This window comes from Rhodnius prolixus, unplaced genomic scaffold (genome assembly GCF_049639745.1).
Source record: "Rhodnius prolixus isolate KJV_2025 unplaced genomic scaffold, Rpr scaffold_6, whole genome shotgun sequence".
Classification (NCBI taxonomy): domain Eukaryota; kingdom Metazoa; phylum Arthropoda; class Insecta; order Hemiptera; family Reduviidae; genus Rhodnius; species Rhodnius prolixus.
Genome location: NW_027411634.1, coordinates 20073425 through 20091411, shown reverse-complemented (window position 1 = coordinate 20091411; position 17987 = coordinate 20073425). Strand labels below are relative to the sequence as shown.

At 31.6% G+C, this 17987-nt stretch overlaps 2 protein-coding genes across 9 annotated transcripts in view; one reads left to right on the top strand and one right to left on the bottom strand.

Moving 5' to 3' along the window:
* Positions 1-10688, top strand: part of LOC141460434 (uncharacterized) — a 166339-nt gene extending 155651 nt beyond the window's left edge. For 2 of the 7 annotated variants that reach the window (XM_074140424.1, XM_074140423.1), the window contains exons 11-19: positions 466-564; positions 4056-4643; positions 6746-6841; positions 8941-9024; positions 9123-9147; positions 9321-9352; positions 9461-9769; positions 10270-10401; positions 10490-10688. In XM_074140424.1, coding sequence (XP_073996525.1) covers positions 466-564; positions 4056-4643; positions 6746-6841; positions 8941-9024; positions 9123-9147; positions 9321-9352; positions 9461-9769; positions 10270-10401; positions 10490-10648 — 1524 coding nt within the window. In that variant the 3' untranslated portion in view covers positions 10649-10688. Of the gene's footprint in view, positions 1-465; positions 565-4055; positions 4644-6745; positions 6842-6966; positions 7186-8940; positions 9025-9122; positions 9189-9320; positions 9353-9460; positions 9770-10269; positions 10402-10489 lie in introns of those variants that run through there. The other 5 variants (XR_012462049.1, XM_074140425.1, XR_012462050.1 and 2 more) reach the window with 5 other exon arrangements.
* On the bottom strand, positions 10525-17137 carry LOC141460437 (uncharacterized). 2 transcript variants are annotated; one of them, XM_074140431.1, is made up of 5 exons: positions 16992-17137; positions 16638-16903; positions 15892-15985; positions 14892-15284; positions 10525-12805 (listed from the first exon to the last, which is right to left on the bottom strand). In XM_074140431.1, the coding sequence occupies exons 3-5, from the start codon at positions 15976-15978 to the stop codon at positions 11900-11902; spliced, it is 1386 nt and encodes a 461-aa protein (XP_073996532.1). In that variant the 5' UTR covers positions 15979-15985; positions 16638-16903; positions 16992-17137; the 3' UTR covers positions 10525-11899. The 2 variants fall into 2 exon arrangements, with proteins under 2 accessions (XP_073996532.1, XP_073996530.1); XM_074140429.1 differs by lacking the exon at positions 16992-17137 and having other exon boundaries at positions 16638-16918.
* Positions 17138-17987: the final 850 nt, after the last annotated feature.

Here is a 17987-nt window from a genome sequence, read left to right as displayed (position 1 = left end):
CTCTTAAATTATTTCTTCCGCGTCAAACATGTACCGTGGAGTTAATTCCATTTATATTGATACAGTGATAAGATACAGCTGTAACCAGTAATCCGCGACATTAGGTTTTGTTGTTAAATTATTCATACTCTATTTAATAATTGGTTGGGGCAGCCTTTATATTTTTAACATCCTGTATAAATCTCTTTGTCTGGTTCACAAAAATTAACTTGGCCTCATCATTTCTTAAATACCAACTCCATTATTGTTGCAGCTCAATAATTGCTAGACAATAACGAGAATGGTATTTTAAAGGTACACTTGTTAACCTAAAAAATCGATTTACCACTTTTAGGGATTCCAGAATTTATGTTTACTATCAGTGTAAGGTTATAAAACCTTGTATTAACTTTCACTGTCTAAAAATCAAGCGATATATTTAAAAAGCAAAACTAATATTCAAAACAAATTAATTTACTTTTTCAGGTGAGTGCTCTTCAATCTCAAATCAAACACCTTTCGCGTGAAATCTTGGAAAATGAAGTAACCATTGGGGAGCTTAGGGAAGAAGTACAAACTTTAGAGGTTAGTTATGTGTAGGATTTGAAAAATTTGGAACTGGTGGTGTGGGCCTTGTTACTTTAACTTGCTTATTTACTTTCTCTTAATGTTTACTTAGTTAAGTTGTGTTTTACTTTTTATTTTAGTAACAACACAATTATTCTTTATACTAACATTTTCTTGCATTTCAGTAGTAGCAAATAAGATTTGCTTGCACATAATTATTTGTACTAATAACTTTAATAAATCTTCAGTAAACTTGAGTATCCAAGTTGTCTATTGGCAAATAGACTGTTCCCTAAGCTCCTTAAGGTCATGGGTTAATGGGTTTTCTTCAAAGCATGTATGTATTTTTATAAAATTTTATTGAGTTATTTAAAGTATTATTTAGTTTATTAACGCAGATTTGTATTTAGGAATGAAATAGCGAGGATTACGCTAACTCTTCAACAAATTAATTGTCTTTCTCAGGGTGGTTGTGTGAGTTTTTTTCTGTAACTCAACCACCTCACAAAGGCACTAATAAAATACAATAAATATAATATAATAAATATGAGACAGTAAATTTGGCGAAACGTTGGCGTTGACGTTGTTCTTTATTTTGACCGAATCCTCGCTATTTCAATCCTAAATATTATTAGCTTACGGTTCTAGAAGATAATACAAATATAAATTTATATTTTATAAGGGGCACTGAGAATCATCTAATAATAGTGAACAAGATTCTCAAAACTGAAGATAATTTTCCAAGTCTCTTTTCTCACACCCTCTGCAATTATAAAAAATTAAATGGAATGCTTTCCAGACTCTCACAGAACCGCAATACCAAGTGAAATCCACTTTCTTACTTAGTCACACCTTTTTTTAATCAGAGATTAGAGGGTTTTGCAATTCGAACGTTGTTTGTCTCTGTCGTTGGCTATTATTTTGGAGTCAGACCATTCGTCTCGCTTCATTGTCAGAATTTTTTCGAGGTTATGCTCAGAATTTATTTTTATCCTTCCTTGACGTTTCTTTTATCTTCCCTTCTGCTCACTTGACTGTACCATCGAAGCTATCCTCTCTCAATTATTATTTGAAGGAGAAGTTCTTTTTTTATTCGCAACCCTTACAGTGGTGTTAGTATCCGGTTTCTCCTGGTTCTATCCTCTACTCTTAAGAAAACCTCATTTCTGTAGCCTGGAGGCGATTGGTATATGAGGGTCAAAGATTCTCTTCTTTATGTGAGAATGGACATGAAAGCCCTGCGGTAAATTGCCATTTTTGGCTCCTTAATAATAATAATAATAATAAAGATGTTTATTTGAAAAAGAAACTCATTATAATACTAATACAGACAAAAACAAAAAACATCAATGGCAATGGTAGTACCGTCTGCCAGAGTTGCAAGAAATACTTGTACAAAAAAGAACATTATCATTCACAAAAAATAAAATAAAACTTCTTAATTCATACTAAGTTACAATCCACAGTAAACAAAAGTAAAAATAAATCCCTAACATTTGCTAAGCTTCCAATAAACCACATCTCAGAACAATTACACATTAAATATTAAATTTATACAGATCTAGCTATTTACTTAACCGATTTATTATTATTATTATTATTATTATTTTTTTTTTTTTTTAACTGAATTCTGACTCTATTAGTGCTTTGTACCTTAGTCTCACACAGCCATACAGATTATCCCAATCTTTGCCATTTAATATCAGTATTAATTCCTCCTCATTAAGAATCCGTTTGCCAAAGTACCGCACCCTGAACTCCTTTAAAATTGGACAAATCGCCAGAAAATGATAATGGTCTTCTATTGCATGTAAGTTACACAGATTGCAGTTATTTAAAGTTTCATTTGGCGATTTACCTTGTCTGTGATTAAGTTTATGTAGCTCAGCTCTTGTTTTTAAAATTATTCTCATAAAATTTAAGTTATTTGAATCCTTTAAGTGATGCCTCTCCTTCAAATTAAAATCTAATTTTGCATAAAGAGTGTGATACTGAGTGCATGCCAATGCTTCCAAATTCTTATTTCTTTCCACCGTATCTATTTTGGTTAATAACTCCTTAATTTTATTTTCCCACTTGTTTACTATGACCGCCGCCTGCATGCCACAATCATCCCATCCCATCTCAACCATTCGCTTAACCAAGACAATTTCTTATTAATTATTTCCCTAGCTACAATATACGGCAAACGACTAGGACTCATATTCATGACCTTTTTGATGTAACTACAATGTAACTTCACTGTATAATGAAATAGTGAATGCATCCCCGTTTCCAATGCCAATACATAATTTGGGGTATTCACTCCCAGTGCAAACAAACGTTTCACAAAGTATCTAAAAACCCTCTCCACCTTATCAAATTTCTGAAAGCCCCACACCTGAGCCGCGTAGCAGACCACGGCGCGCGATACTGCATTAAAAACTCTGTATTTTTCAGAGAGTGGAACATCATTTCTTAACATGAGTTTATTCCAGGTTACATTTATTCCAAATTTGGCAGTACTCGCTTTTGCATTAAAATGAGCATTTAAATTTAATTGAGGCGTTTTTGGCTCCTTAGCCATTTCTCTTTTCCAAAGAAATTTCATGTTTAAAGCGTAGAAAAATCTTCCTTGAAGCGATGGCTAATGTTGAAGTAACTTCTTCATTTAGTTTTTGGTTGCCACTCCCAAGAACTTGAAACAAAAAACTGCTCTATACTTCGCCCCCGATGAAGGTGTTCATCTCTTTTGTATTCTGGAATGCAGTAAGTCTTACTAGTATTTGCAGCCATCTTTCTTTTTGAAATAACTTCGCTCCAGATGTTCTCGTCTTCTTGCAACTTTTCTTCGCTATCAGCTATCAACACTAAGATGTTGACGAAATCCATTCCAAACTAAAACATCTGTTGTTTCTTGTGTGACATTGTTTATACTAACTTAATCGTCCATTTGTAAATAATTTGACAGATTTAAGTGATTACAAACATCACATTGTGCCGCAAGATCAAATATACTCTCATTGTATTCCCTTTTGAATTCTTATCTCCTTGGCTTTTAGTAAGGATCGATTTTATAAATGTTTTTCAATTTTTATAGTTGCAGTTTTTTAGAAATGTCTAGAAATAAAAAAAAAATTAATTTCAATAAATTATAGAATGTTCTCAGTTTTCCACCGTGTTTTCAAATGATATTATTTGGCAAAGGTAAGTGCTAAACTGGATGGTTTAGCATACTACAATAGATTCCCTCGCTGAGATCTCAGGTTCGAATCTAACTGCTAGCCCTTAGATTTTCTCTTTCCAGAAGCTTCTTGAAGGTCAATTTTCGGCGATAGATAGTGTTTCTGTGATAGAGAACAATGTCAGAGGCCAACTGTGCAGTGGAAGAAGTGCCGGGTGCCAATGATCTCAGATGATGACGCATTTTACATTTTATATATAATGTATATATTAATTTCAATTAAAAGTAAAAAAAAAAAATCCCAAGATCCCTCAGATGTATTCAAATATTGTTCCTTTATTTTCAGATAGCCGTAGTTGGATTAAGAAGCGCTTTGGCTAAAGCTGAAAGTGACAAAGAAGAACTAAAAGAGGTATTTGAAGCAAAACTTGAAGAAAAGGAATCACAGTTGGAGGAAGCCAAAAAAATATTAACGCCTGTACCACCGCCAAGAAGTCTAAAAGAAGAATTTGACGATATAATAATACTTGAAGGGCAAGCTAGTGAAGCAATTGCACAAGAAATACTTACAGCCAAAGGTGAATATCGTTTGGTCAAAGTGGAAGATATGATCAACATAACCAGTGAAGAAAACGAAGATAGAATTTCTGAAAATGTATTTTTACAACCAGAAGTAGAATGGCCAATAATGGAACCACCGAGTTCACCTCCACCGCCGCCTCCAATTGGCGAAGAACCGCCAGAAATCTATTTTGATTCCCAGTGGATTGATGTTGATGAAAATAATATGGTGACAACAGTTTTTGCTGTAAATGAGTCTGAACTTGAAAACTCCAAATTAAATGAACATTCTGTCCAGTATTTTTTGCCAACGGAGTTGGTGAATACATCTGTTGGAGAAGAACTACCCCTGTTTGTTACTAATCTGTCAGCTGTAAGTATTTTACCAAAACGTGTGTTAGTTTTAGCGTTCTACTATGCCAGCTTCCTCCAGTCATACAATGAAGCCTATAATATTTAAAAAACACGGCCCTATAATATGGACCCGGCCGTGTGTTGTACGTGAATACGTTTACGTAACGGGTTATATTTTTTATATAAAATATTTTTATTTATGTATTTAGGATGAAATCAAGGAAACAAATAATTACTGTATTACAATATAACTTTATTAATTATAGGTCTGTGATACGAAAAGTACGACACAAATGGCATACAAGATACATCGAGATTTCTGGTAAACGTTAAATCAATATAGGTATTACCTAACGTTGTTGGAGAAGTTTCAATATAAGACAAATTGAACTCGCTGAGCATGAAGTCGGGCAATGAGCGGTTTTGTGAGACATCAACATTAAAGTCTCCAACTATCATAATTGGTGTAGTAAGATCAGGCTCGTAATCGGGTATAATTTTAAAGATGATTTTGGAATATTTTAACAACGATCGTAACATAAAGAGTTTAACTTCTGCTAACGCTGTGTCCGGATGGATATACACACACACCCGAGTACGAATTTGAAGATGCCATTGGCCTTTTTCGTTAACTAGACAGACATCACCAGCTTTTGCGTGTTTCATTTCCAAATAAATTTCCCAAATGTCAATGTTAACTCTATTACAATCAGTGAAGCTATTGATGAAGCGATATATGGCGACTCCACCGGCTTTGCGACTTTTGCCATTCGATTGTTCTTGAGAAGCCCTTTCCAACCGTATACGATCTCTGTATTTGGTTTTGGCTTTTCGACGCGTAAAGGCCGACATTATATATTTTTGATAATATTTTTTTATTCTAACATCTTTATTTTATTCACTGTCACTATTTTACACTAATGTTTTATATACAATCGATAGATTGTGACGACAGCTGACGATTAAAACTTAAACGAACATCGTAGCTTCTCCGAGCAAAATTATCTCAAAATAGCGGCGCTTTCACCTCCACCGCGCGGGATGCGTCACAGTCCTCGCTTATCGTAATGAACTCTTTGATCCTTTAGCTATCCAGTGGTCTAATTTAATTTTGGATGTAGACGATAGATTCGAAACTATAATGCCAAACTGTATCCCCCGATTTTGTTATCATTAGATTTTTTGGATTGCCACCATATGATTCAAATTTAAAGACGTATTCACGTCAAAAAGTAAATTTCTAAAATTCACTAGTCTAAAAACCAAAGATGAACTTTCAGATCTCATAGAATTTAAAAGTATTTTGTAAAGTGCCCTCTAATTGCATTAAATCTCTCACGATGTTTTGAGCGTCAGGATTGTTGGAAAAATTATGGAAAAGAAAAGAAATGGCTAACAGTGGGAAACGCGTAGTATTAGCTTACTAATAACCTACGAATTAATTACTCCTTAAATATCCATTGCTTGCATAATCAAAACTAGAGTATCTACTAAAACTAGTACATATATCACTATACTTTTCTATTGCAAGGTTTAAGATCCCAATTGTTAGGGCACAATTGGTATTGCTCAGAATACCTACTATGGATAATTTAACAAATCGTATTTTCGTTCAATAAAACTCTGCGAAATCAAATCTTAATTTCTTTGAAAGAAATGGATAAACAAATCAACCTGTATCTAATAAATTCTTACAAATGTACAAGGCATTTAAAATATGTAAATAAATAAAAATAACACTCCTAATTACTCCTTAATTAAAACAATTAGTTCACTGTAGCCTAGCAACAATACTTGCTAACACTTTTTTACACTATTAAAATTATCTAAATTTTCGTGAACAAAAAAAAACATTGTAATTGAAAAACTATGGCTGAAGAAGTCGCTGAGGAGGGTCCAGCTCGTGCGGTTAAAAGCCCTGAGGTATGAGGCACTACCTACATACATTATTTTGAAGGAATTTTAAAAGGATGTTATCAGAAGGCAGGAATTTAAATAATAAGAAAGATTTGTCATTTATTATTTAAGCTTAACTTAATTAGACAATATTCGTTTCTTTTTCTCATGTCAATTGTTAATTTTTCATTCAAATAAGTAACGATTAAAACGTTCTGTTTGAAGGAATGTGAAGTAGCGCAAAAAGCTGTGACAGGTGCCTCGGGGAGAAATCTTCCTAAAGCCATGGAAAATTTATCAAAGGCTTACCAACATTCCAAGGTATAAATTTAATGTTTTATTTTAAAATTTCATCACATTTTCCCAGATATGACCAAACAAACCTTTTTATAATTTTTAATTCTTAAAAAAAAATCCCAAGAACCGATTACTTTATTTATTTTCAGCGTTGTCATCATTGCTACAGAAAAGTTTTAAAAACATTAGATAACTTTCTAGAGAATATGAACGATTTGAAAATGTTTGCGATGAGAGGGAAAATGTAATTTTTTACAGCCTAAAATCTGAAATCGTCATTTTTATCTATTTACTTATTTGTATGTTTAAAATGTATTCTGTTGTTTCTTTATAAATTGTTTATCATAATAAATTTTGTTTATTTATAACAGTCGTATATTTTTCATTTATAAAATATTAGTATTTTTTTCCAATCAAAAAATAAAGAAAACAATGAATGCATTTTAAGTATATATTAATTATTAGTTTATGTAATTTTATCATTTAAATATTTTTTTAATGTGTTCATTGTTTTTTGTTAGTTAATAAAATTGTAAAGTAACTGCTACATAATTTCTAAATAGTAGATGGAGCTTCAACGGGGTTGACCAACAGGGTTATACTGACTTGTCATTAGAATTAGCAAATAAAAAGCGGGTTCCGCGCTTTTGAGGGTACCGCCCAAAGTTTCCTATGAAATCTTCGGAGGTGCTGCCCTCAAAATTGGTTGAATACAATATGGTCAAAGTAAGAGCTAAGAAAGTCTATATCTTTGATAAAAAGAGCCAAATCACAAAATTACGGTTCAAGAGTTTTCTGAAATTTCCTACGTTGGTCACCAGCTAAAGGATACTTAATTCAAAATCATTTATTATTTTTAAAATTATTCACCTAAGAGAGAACCAAATCCAACTCACCAATTCCATAATAACACTCTTACTTTTAAACCTACCATAGTCGATTCAGTATGTTCTCTAATGTCAGAAGCAGGTTTATACAGTTGCCCTTGGCTAGGAATTGTACGGTGAATAAAAGGCTTTGTTCTTCAAATTGCCCAAAAAGCTGAGAGCATAGTAATTATTCAAAGTCTTGCCTTGAATTTTCTTAAGGACTCTTGTCCCTAGTATCTTGTATCTTAGATATCCTAATTATATTGCTGTTTGCCTAGATACCCTTCTATAGCTTCTCGTTTTGCAATTTATACTCTGTCTCAGATGGTAACATAGATTTTCAAAAATGTAAAAACAACACTGTACCTCTTGCCACACTTAGCAGTGCGCATTAATTCTAGCCTGATTTCTGAATAGCATTGATAAACGCAATTACCTCCCAAATAATACTGTGAAGCTGGTCCTTATTTTAAGATGATAATTAGGCACATTGACTTTGGGGACATTTACGCATATTATGAGTATCCTTATATAATTTTTTTTATCGCCTTACGAGTTTCAAGACAGCATCCACAGACCAAAAGGAGCTAAGTTAGTCTTTCCAAAAACTGGTCGGGTTTTTATTTTTATTTTGTCACCTTTTTAGCTGGAGTAACAGTTATCTTTCGGTCCGAGGGCGCAGTTAACTGAAAATTTTAATTATTGTACTATTAGGAATACTTCACTAGTATCCAAGTCTCTTTTGGTTTTTACAGCTGTCCTAAAAACATCAGTAACCAAGCCGGTAAAAAAATCGCGATCCGAATCGTAACCTTTCATGACATCAATAATGTCCAGTAAGGAATCCTAACCCTACTAGTCAGGCGTAAAACCAACATCAACAATAGATTAGGAAAAGAGGCGGCTAATTTGAGGCCAATCAACTGTCTCCTCTTTCCCCAAAATCCTCTAAATGACCTGGTACCCAAAATGAAAAAAAAAAAAAAAATTCATTATATTCCACTTCGATGTTCAAAATAATCTGATTTTTACATGAGCGTAATTACTTTGAATTAGTGGAAGTTCAATTCGCACTTTTCGTGCAAACCCAGAGTTGGGTAATGAATAGTAATTAATATTATTGTGGTGTAAGTTATTAAAGAATAAATTCAGATAATACAAAACAATAAAAAATAATAATGAATTGTTGTGATCATATCATCTTAATTTAAATTAAAAAGTCCGCAGCTTTACTTATATAAAAATTATTTCCAGACTTGCAAGAAATGTAATGAAACTCTGGGTGAATTCTTAGGCGACATCATTCAACAACTTGGCGTCAAGTTGCCTCGCGTGAAAGTAAATATTGTTCATTGTAATATATCTCCTTTATCCACACATTTATATTGGATAAATCATTCCTTAACCTATTTACCCCTTTTTTTTTTGTTTTTCAGGATCTCGGTGATAGAGATGCTGAATGTATGCTCCTATTTCCATCTTTCCTAACAATTCCAAATACAGTAGAATCCTAAATCATTAATAAATTAATTTAAAACATACAAAATTATTATTAAATATAATTAAATATATTTTTAAAATTTAAACTGCTTATTTGTTGAAAAACTTTATTTCATTTTATTTTATTTTTTCAGACGCCGGGCAACCTTCACCATTAACAACTAAAGTAAGGAGTGATGCTGTTTATATTTATATCATCATTTTATTTGTATTTATTTATTTTTTACAATGTAAAAAAAAAAAAAACTATAATAATCTTATCAAAATGTTCAAGGACCCAACCGGTGCGGGTACGGTGGGATATGACCCGAAAACTAGCCCCGAAGGCTATAGATTAAAACCGACAGTTTCTACATTGGCGTTAGCTGTAGAAGAACTACATGACAAGTGCAGGGTGAAAGATCATATGATTGAAATGATGGCTGATGAATTACGTAGATTGGGGCAAAAAACTAATTGGTCTGGCACTGATCTATTGGCTGATGTTAGCGAACAGCCGACTGCCGATCATATTGATTTTGATAGAAGAGCATTGTATAATTATATCAATAAAGAGCCAGCCCATGGACTACAGACTGAGAGTGTAAGTTTGCATTGTTTATAGAAGAACTATGTGACAAGGGCAGGGTGAAAGATCATATGTTTGAAATGCTGGCTGATGAATACTTAAGTAATTCGGCTTTTGATTCGCTTAAAAACTCATTATTATTAGTTATTCTTGTTATTATTCCTTATTCTTGTTATTATTACTTATTCTTGTTATTATTACTTATTCTTGTTATTATTTCTTATTCTTGTTATTATTACTTATTCTTGTTATTGTTACTTATTCTTTTTATTATTACTTATTCATGTTATTATTACTTATTCTTGTTATTATTACTTATTCTTGTTATTATTCTTGTTATTATTACTTATTCTTGTTTATTATTGTCTGTAGACTACTGATTACAAACCCAAAAATATCTTTTATCTTCGTCCAACAATAATACCGGACAGTTTTAATAAAACCATATTTGCGAATTAAGAATTTAGTTTCATTTCTTAATTACTAATATTTATCTTTCTAATATTGTATTTTAGGAAGTGGAAGGCTCTGAGGAATATCCTGCTACTAATCCATTAGGCCTGACTGTAGTAAGGCAAGTAGGACCTGACAGTTTGCTGATAAAGTGGGCTCCACCACCTGTCACCAGTCAAATCTATGCCTTTGAGGTATTTTTTTTGTTTTCAAATAGCAAAAGAAATCTTTATCAAATTTTTGTACGAAAAAATTAGAAATAACTATTATTTCTGTTAACAGGTATTTGTGAATGGAATGTTTTTACAGCGTATCCGAAGTCCAGGACGTACTAAAACTTTAATACATCCTGTAGATTTGTCTTCAAAATTGTTTCTCACCCTGAACGCTCTTACATACGATGGTGAAACCTCAAACGTAGCTACTGTTGGCTTTCCCTAAAACCTTTTAATTTTTCGTTTCTATTACTTAGCCCACCATACCCAAATCTAAAAAACTTCTCTAGTCAATACTTGTATATAAACATAATAAATTAAATTTATATACGCCCACATTTTTGTAATAATGGGCATCTAAAGGTAAAAAGAAATAGAATCTGTACTACACGAATTAAACAGTACACATTCGTTGTATTTCTTTTTCCTTTTTTTTAAAGAATATTTTAGCAAACGCAAATAAAAACATATAAATAAATATTTTTTTACACTTTTTGGTGCTTTTTTTTTATGTAAGAATGTTATTTGTAAATAATTTAAATAATTGTATTATATTAGAAATATAAAGAATTGAAGTATTACCATTTCTTTTTGTTTTAAAAACAATGTTTAATAGAAGAGCTAATAAACAGTGTACTTATCAAACTAATAATGAACAAAAACTAACTTGTTTTTTTCTTAAACATACTGAAAGAAAAAATGAGATTTCACCTAATAGTTCCGGAAAATTAAAAACCTATTCTTGTAGGCTAAAACATTTTTTTAGCAAAATGCTGCATTTTTAAAATAATTTGGAGTAGAACCTCTTCAAATAAAGTAATGCCTAAACACTTTATCATCAAAAGCTTTTTTGTTATCAAACGGCGTTAGAGACTTCAGCATGGTTGGTTTAAGGGAAATTGCGATTAAGTATTGAACTGTGACGTTTATCTCTAATAAACTTGTGGCTATGGTCAGTGAGCACAAGTAGATAGAATAATATTTGTAGGGCAATGAACTTGATTGTATTTTTCTATCATTTTGCCATCTGTGCAGAATCTTTCAACTTAGTAAAGTTTATCTAAATTGACTAGTAAATAGTAGCAAGAAGAAAATGTATAAGTTAGGAGAAAATCATTAGATGGAAATAAAAAAAACATTAAAACAAAAGATATGTAACTTTTTGGAGCTTCCCAAAAACAAAATCAAGAAATAGATTTCAAATAAAAGCAAACGAAATCTCCCAACATATGTTTACAGAGTAGAAATTAATCCAGAATTTACAGTAAACAAAAATTCAGTTAATAGCATTGTAATAAAATTTAAAATAAACTTCCAAGGACCGGTAGAGTTAATCAATCTGGATCTTTTAAAAGTACTTTTAAAGTAGGGCTTTAACTCTGTTATGCTGCACAAAGATAATACTTATAAATACACCACTACTTAAACCTATTGCAAAAGAATAAGGTTTAAAGTAAATAATTGGAACTCTGGTTGGCTACTTATCAGTAGAAGATGTATTGTCTTTATTTTCAAATTCTGTTTCTGTACTTACACTTGGCTGTGAACTGTTTCTAGTATTCCTCGCTTTAGATGTATGTGGTAACTGTCCATTGTCAAAGTGTTCATCATCTCCCGTAGAAAAATATTTATAAACTTGATCTTCATTCACAATAACAATATAATTAGAATAATTAATGTCATTTGTAAAATCTTTAGAAGAATGGCCATATTTATCTGGATTACTTAAATTATCTTTTAAACTGCTTGTTATTGACTGTAAACACTTTTCAATGTCAAACGAATTTTGATTGTCACTCATAGTCATTTGTGAAGATTCTTCGTCATCTTCTTCATCTTCTCGTTCCTCATCCCCCTCTTCACCTTCTCCCTTCTTTTCTTCCTCTTCGCCTTCTCCCTCCTCCTCACCCTCTTCACCTTTTCCCTTCTCTTCATCCTCCTCCTCTTTACCTTCTCCCTTCTCCTCATCCCCCTCCTCTTCACCTTCTCTCTCCTCTTCATCCTCCTCCTCCTCCTCTCCATCTACACTTCCCTCATCTTCATCCTCATCCTCTTCATCTTCTCCCTCCTTCTCATCCTCTTCACCTTCTTTTTGATCACCAAAGTACGGCGCATAAGCCACTTTCTTTATGCCTTTGTAATAAAGACTATCTATCTTTCTCACATTACTTGGAATAAATTTTTTAGATTTCTCGGTATCAGAATGGATCTGTACAATTTCATCTTCTACTATAACTACTCTCTTAGGACGTTTTATAAGTGACGTTTGTGTTATAATTGCTTCTGCTCTTCCCAAGGTTCTGGATAAAATTTTTTCTTCCCTTTCTCTAGCTCGAATTTCTTGATTTTTTTCACAACTTTTGGCTTGTATATGTTTCATCTTCTATAAAATTTATAAATTTGTACAAAATTATAATTTTCTTTATCTTGAAAATAAATAATTAAAATGAAAACCAGAATTTAAATACTTAAAAGACTTTCTCTTACTGCAATAATTATGAATAAAGACAAATTTTCTTAAACTTAAATTCATCGTTAAAAATGTAGATGTACTGTTAAATTTTACGCATAAATTTAGAGGTAGTACCTACATTAGGTTATTTTACATTGTAATAAGCTACGTGATCTAATGCGGGGCGACCAGTTATTAAAACGTTACATTTGATGCTAGAGGAAAGGTGCCTAAGAAGTCTCAGATAACCCCTTTTGAAAAAAACAAATTTTTAGCTACTTGTAAACACGAATATGTGTTATTAATATAAGCATTTCTAAGGAAATTTTTGTAAAACTTTTCCAAGTAAATCGCGTACATTTTCGTATTTAATATTTTCTGATTGTCGAATAAACATTGTCAAATTCGAATTTAGTGACTGTTTGTTTTCCAATCTTTCGGTATTTCTTTCAAACCTTTCAAAAAAACATAGAGAAACTGAATTTCAAAAAGGTGGAAAGAATGCAGGTAACTTCTAGGTAACTACATACCCTGTAATAAACTGATAACAGTGTATTAAGGATATGCTTAGATTTGAAACAGGGAGAAATCATCACTATGTTCTTCAGAGGTTTTGGAACAAAAATGAGGTGATTATGAATGTTCTGGTCTAAAGAAATTCAAAATTGAAGTAATCATTAATACAGGATGGATTTTTTTTTTGTTTTTGTTCTAGATAAGAACATGGATTTTTAACAAGGAGAAGCCCAATAAAGCCATGTTTGTAAAATTAACTTTATTTATATTTTTTGAAAACATATCAATAGTAAAACAGTATCACTTCTGTCACTGTCTACGCCTCTCATTTCATACGAACACGTTATGCCCTATAAAATAGTTGGCTGTCAACTTAATCTTAAATTAGGCTTTTTAGACATCACATAATAATTCATTTCTTGCCTCTGATATTTACATGTAGATCAATCAATCGTAGATAACGGTCACTTTATCAGGTCTTTTTCTAAATCCTTAAAAAATACTGTTTAAAAAATATTTTCCAGAAAATTTGTGAAGATTAAACGCCCTAGCCACAATAGAAATATAGAAAATGAAAATGAAAAAAAAATTCCAGGTATTAAATTTTCCGGCCATCCTTAAAACAAGACACTTTTATTTAACTTAGCTCTGTCTAGAGTTATTTTGGTTATTAAATTAGAGATTTATTAGGCTTATTAATCTGAATAAGTTTCCTTTATCTTAGATTGTTCTAAGCATAGGTGGAAGTCAAATAGATTTGCCCAAGAAAAAAAAAAGGTAACTTCTAGCTAGGCTAGGCGCATGTTGCTTAGCGGGTACGCTCTCAATAAGAATCTATCCTTAAGTGGACAGAACTTATTGTTTTGTCTTTAGTCTTTATTTAGAGTCTTTAGCAATATTTTTTGTATAGTTTTTCGGTATGGGAAACTCTATGGTATTGTTTACGTTTATTGAAAGGTTTGCTTAAGAGGAGCATTAGACGGCACATCGCCTTAGACTAATTCAATCCACAAAGCACATTTTCAGTTAAGGTAGATAACCTCGGAAGAAACAGTGAATCTTAGGTGGATCAGTTTAGGAATTATATTTGTGATTTAAACCCGGACTGGTACTTGTTTTGTCCATTAACATTTAAACAATAATTTTTGTGCAACGTAAAATATCTTACTTTATCAAATATTTTTGTATTTTAGGGACTAAATATAACATTTCCGGTAAATAACCAATTCAAATGAGATTTACAAACACGCTGACTTGAAATTACTAAAATTGTAAACCTAATATAGAATAGTAACTTCAAATAGAACTTCATGAGATTTGTATAAGCCTTCAGACTATGAACTTTGGAATGAAACTTCTCAGTTTTACAAAGTTGATACGACTGGAACTTTGGCCTGTAGCAGTAAGAGAAAGATCAAGTACTAAGTACTACAACTAACCCGGTAATAATTCAATCATTTAATAACAAGAAGATAATAAACAAAATGTAATAGCATCTTACCTCTAACAATGACAAATCTTTTTCAGTTGGAATAACATGTAATAGTTCTTGTACTACATTTAACATGCGTGATTTGTATATTGAATTTTGCAATTCTTCCACACGTTCCTGTAATATCATCTGACCTCTCCTACTTTCATTCAATCTTCTGGAGACCATTTTAATTTTTTGCTCTATGTTGAAAATTTTTGTTTCGTAATCTGCTAATTTACTTTCATCTAATGAATTGTCTGGTGGATTTCGAAACGTTGGTTGAGGTTCCAATGGACCGTGTACATGTTGTTCTTCTAAAACGTTCAACATTGCTAGATTGGCACGCATTGAACTCATGAAACCTGATTGATTTCTTGGATCTGAACTGAAGTTTTGATTTTGAGAACTTTGTCTTGGGATCTTTTATAAAAAAAAAATAAATATATATATTTATATATATTACATTTAAAACATAATAACAGTATTATTAGGGGCGGGTGTTGGTCTAGTGGTCAAGAGCGTGGCTTTGTAACTGGGAGATCCCCAGTTCGAATCCCGCGTATGACTACTTATTATTTGTTAGAAAAAATTGTTTATAGTAAAGTATGAGCTTAGTTGGACGTTAAACCCCTCCTGAAAAAGTAGGTGATTACTAATAGCTTTATTGATTAATTATTATCAGATCTCCAGTTGTATTTTTTATTTGGTCATTCTGGAATATGAGGAAAAACTTTTCAAAATTTGCATTTTAATTTTGCAAAGTTGTGCCCTTCATTATTTTTTTTACCCTCGAAAAGAAATAACTTAATCTTGTTTTAGTTTTAATGATTTCACCCCAATAAATAAAAATAAAAGTATAAGATTCTTCCAGTTTCATTGAATGATTATGTTTTCCATTGTTGAGATTATAAATTATAATCCAAGAATTTTATGTACTTCAAAAGGGATTATGTGACATTAAATCTAAAATAACTTTTGAATGTAAAAAGAGTTTTGAAAATTTTTCATAAGATCTAGTGTTGCATACTTGAGAGTGGACGTCATTGGCACTTTTTTTCTTTTTAGCTCCTGATTCTTTTTTTGATGGTAAGTTCTTTTTACTTTCTGCATCCATTTGCAACCTGTACAACAATTAACACATGATAGAATTGATTTAACCGGTCCTCATTAAATATGCAAATTTTTATTAGTTGTGCTATAACATTTTAAATTAACAATGATTTGACAATGTTAAAAAATAAATGCTTTGTCTTGGCAAGAATTTCTTCTTTTTTAAAAAATCAACATGCAGAATGCATTTGGGATTATGTATGGAGTGATACCTGCATTTTATCAACGAAATAAGGCATAGAATGTTGTTTGGACGAAACTATAAATACGGTTACAGATTTAGTTTCTGAGAATCATGGTTATTTAATTTGTGGACATTATTAAAATAAATATAAATAAAATTGTTTTCAAGTTACTTAAAGAAAGATATGCTCTCTAAACTGTGAAACTATTTTGTTATCGAAATAGTTCCTTTTAAAAATATCAGGTAGTTATAGTGAAACCTATTAACCATGTTTCCCGGTTACTAAGCAATCCAAAAAACATGTAGGAAGGTGGGGAATAAAATAATATTTATGTAAAAACATAGTGAACCAGTTTTTTAAATATGACGACTTTCATAAGACTGGTGTTTTTACTAAGGTGCTATGGTTACTCATTCAGACTATTAACAGTAAGGTTCGAAGAAAACAAAATAATAGAATGAAAAAAAAAATACATTACTTGATACTTTTTCACTGTTACGTGGTGCATATTTGTGGTTTCAAGTTACCATATTTCTTTTCGATATCAGTCTTTCTTATTCTTGCATCGTCCATTAAATTTTTACTTTAAATTTTAATTTTATCTGAGTCATTGAATTGTTTCTCATATGTTTATTAATGTTTTAAATCTTTTATATTACAAATTAAAGTTCTTGCGTTGTCTATCACTCCCTAGCAATAAGTCATTGATCGGACTGAACCGAAAGTTAGCAGCTTCGGTATTAACTGTAGTCAAGTTTTAGAGAAAGCCCAATTAGAAATATTTAAACATCAATAAAAATAAAAATCATATGAATATATCTATAATAAATACCTTATTTGCTCATGTGATAGGTAATTTATATTGAATTTTTCCCTTACATTTAAACGAGTTCTGTTATTATTATTATAATTATTTTGCAATACAAACACTACAAATACACTATCTGCGTAATTTTTTTTTTTTTGCAAAAAATAAGTACTAATACAATGCTTGGAGTCACCTCAGATGTTTTATTTCTATTTATTACTGATTCTTAGTGTTACAAACAGATAGAAGATTATTTTTTGCCACTTTCTTTTGGCGTATCACAGTACATATTTCATACATAAAAAAATATTAACTGTTTTAGACAATCAAAAGAAGCTATTTCCCTGTGAATCAATGGTAAATTACTTAGGCACAAATTAATACCGCTTTCTTCGGATGCAGATAATTAAAATGGAAAGTGTCGAAAGGTTTTTTCAAAAAGGAATATTTTGCGATTTAGAAAAAAAGAAGAAGTAAGATTAATAATACAAAAACAAATAAATAAATCGTAATATAACGCTTAAAACTCAAAAGCTATAAAGTAGGAAGTGAGTAGCGTTGCCCTTTTTTCGAGCTAATATTTTAGAAATGTGTGAAAAACACCCAGGAGATGTTCAACATCAAATCTTTTCTTATCTTCATTATATTTGTTTCCCATGAATCTTTAAATTTAATTGTAGTAATGTAATTTTTTTTTTTTTTTTATCTACGCCACCCGTAAGACACGGCAGTTCTGCCATCCGACGTCGGGCTTCCCAGTACACTAATGCTTTTTTCCTGTAGATATCGTCCGATAAGATAAGACTTCTTATGTCCTCGATAGAAGGACACACGTCAAGGTGTTCGGAGGACATGTCTTCTCTTCCACACAGAGTGCAGGTCGGGTCCACCGCCAACCCAATGCGACATAGGTGGGCCTGCAAATAATCATGACCCGTGAGCAGTCTGAAGCAGGCCACGCCATCCCTTCTTGTCAGTTTAGGTGGAACTCTTCCACCTGGTTCAACCAATACTTGCCAC

Bases quoted from the DNA above. Each gene is read 5' to 3' on its own strand.
- LOC141460437 (XM_074140431.1), bottom strand. From the start codon at position 15,978: ATGGATGCAGAAAGTAAAAAGAACTTACCATCAAAAAAAGAATCAGGA. The intron at 15,285-15,891 runs GTATGCAACACT...TTTTTATAAAAG, and splicing joins CCAATGACGTCCACTCTCAA to ATCCCAAGACAAAGTTCTCA. The intron at 12,806-14,891 runs GTAAGATGCTAT...TAAATTTTATAG, and splicing joins AAGATTTGTCATTGTTAGAG to AAGATGAAACATATACAAGC.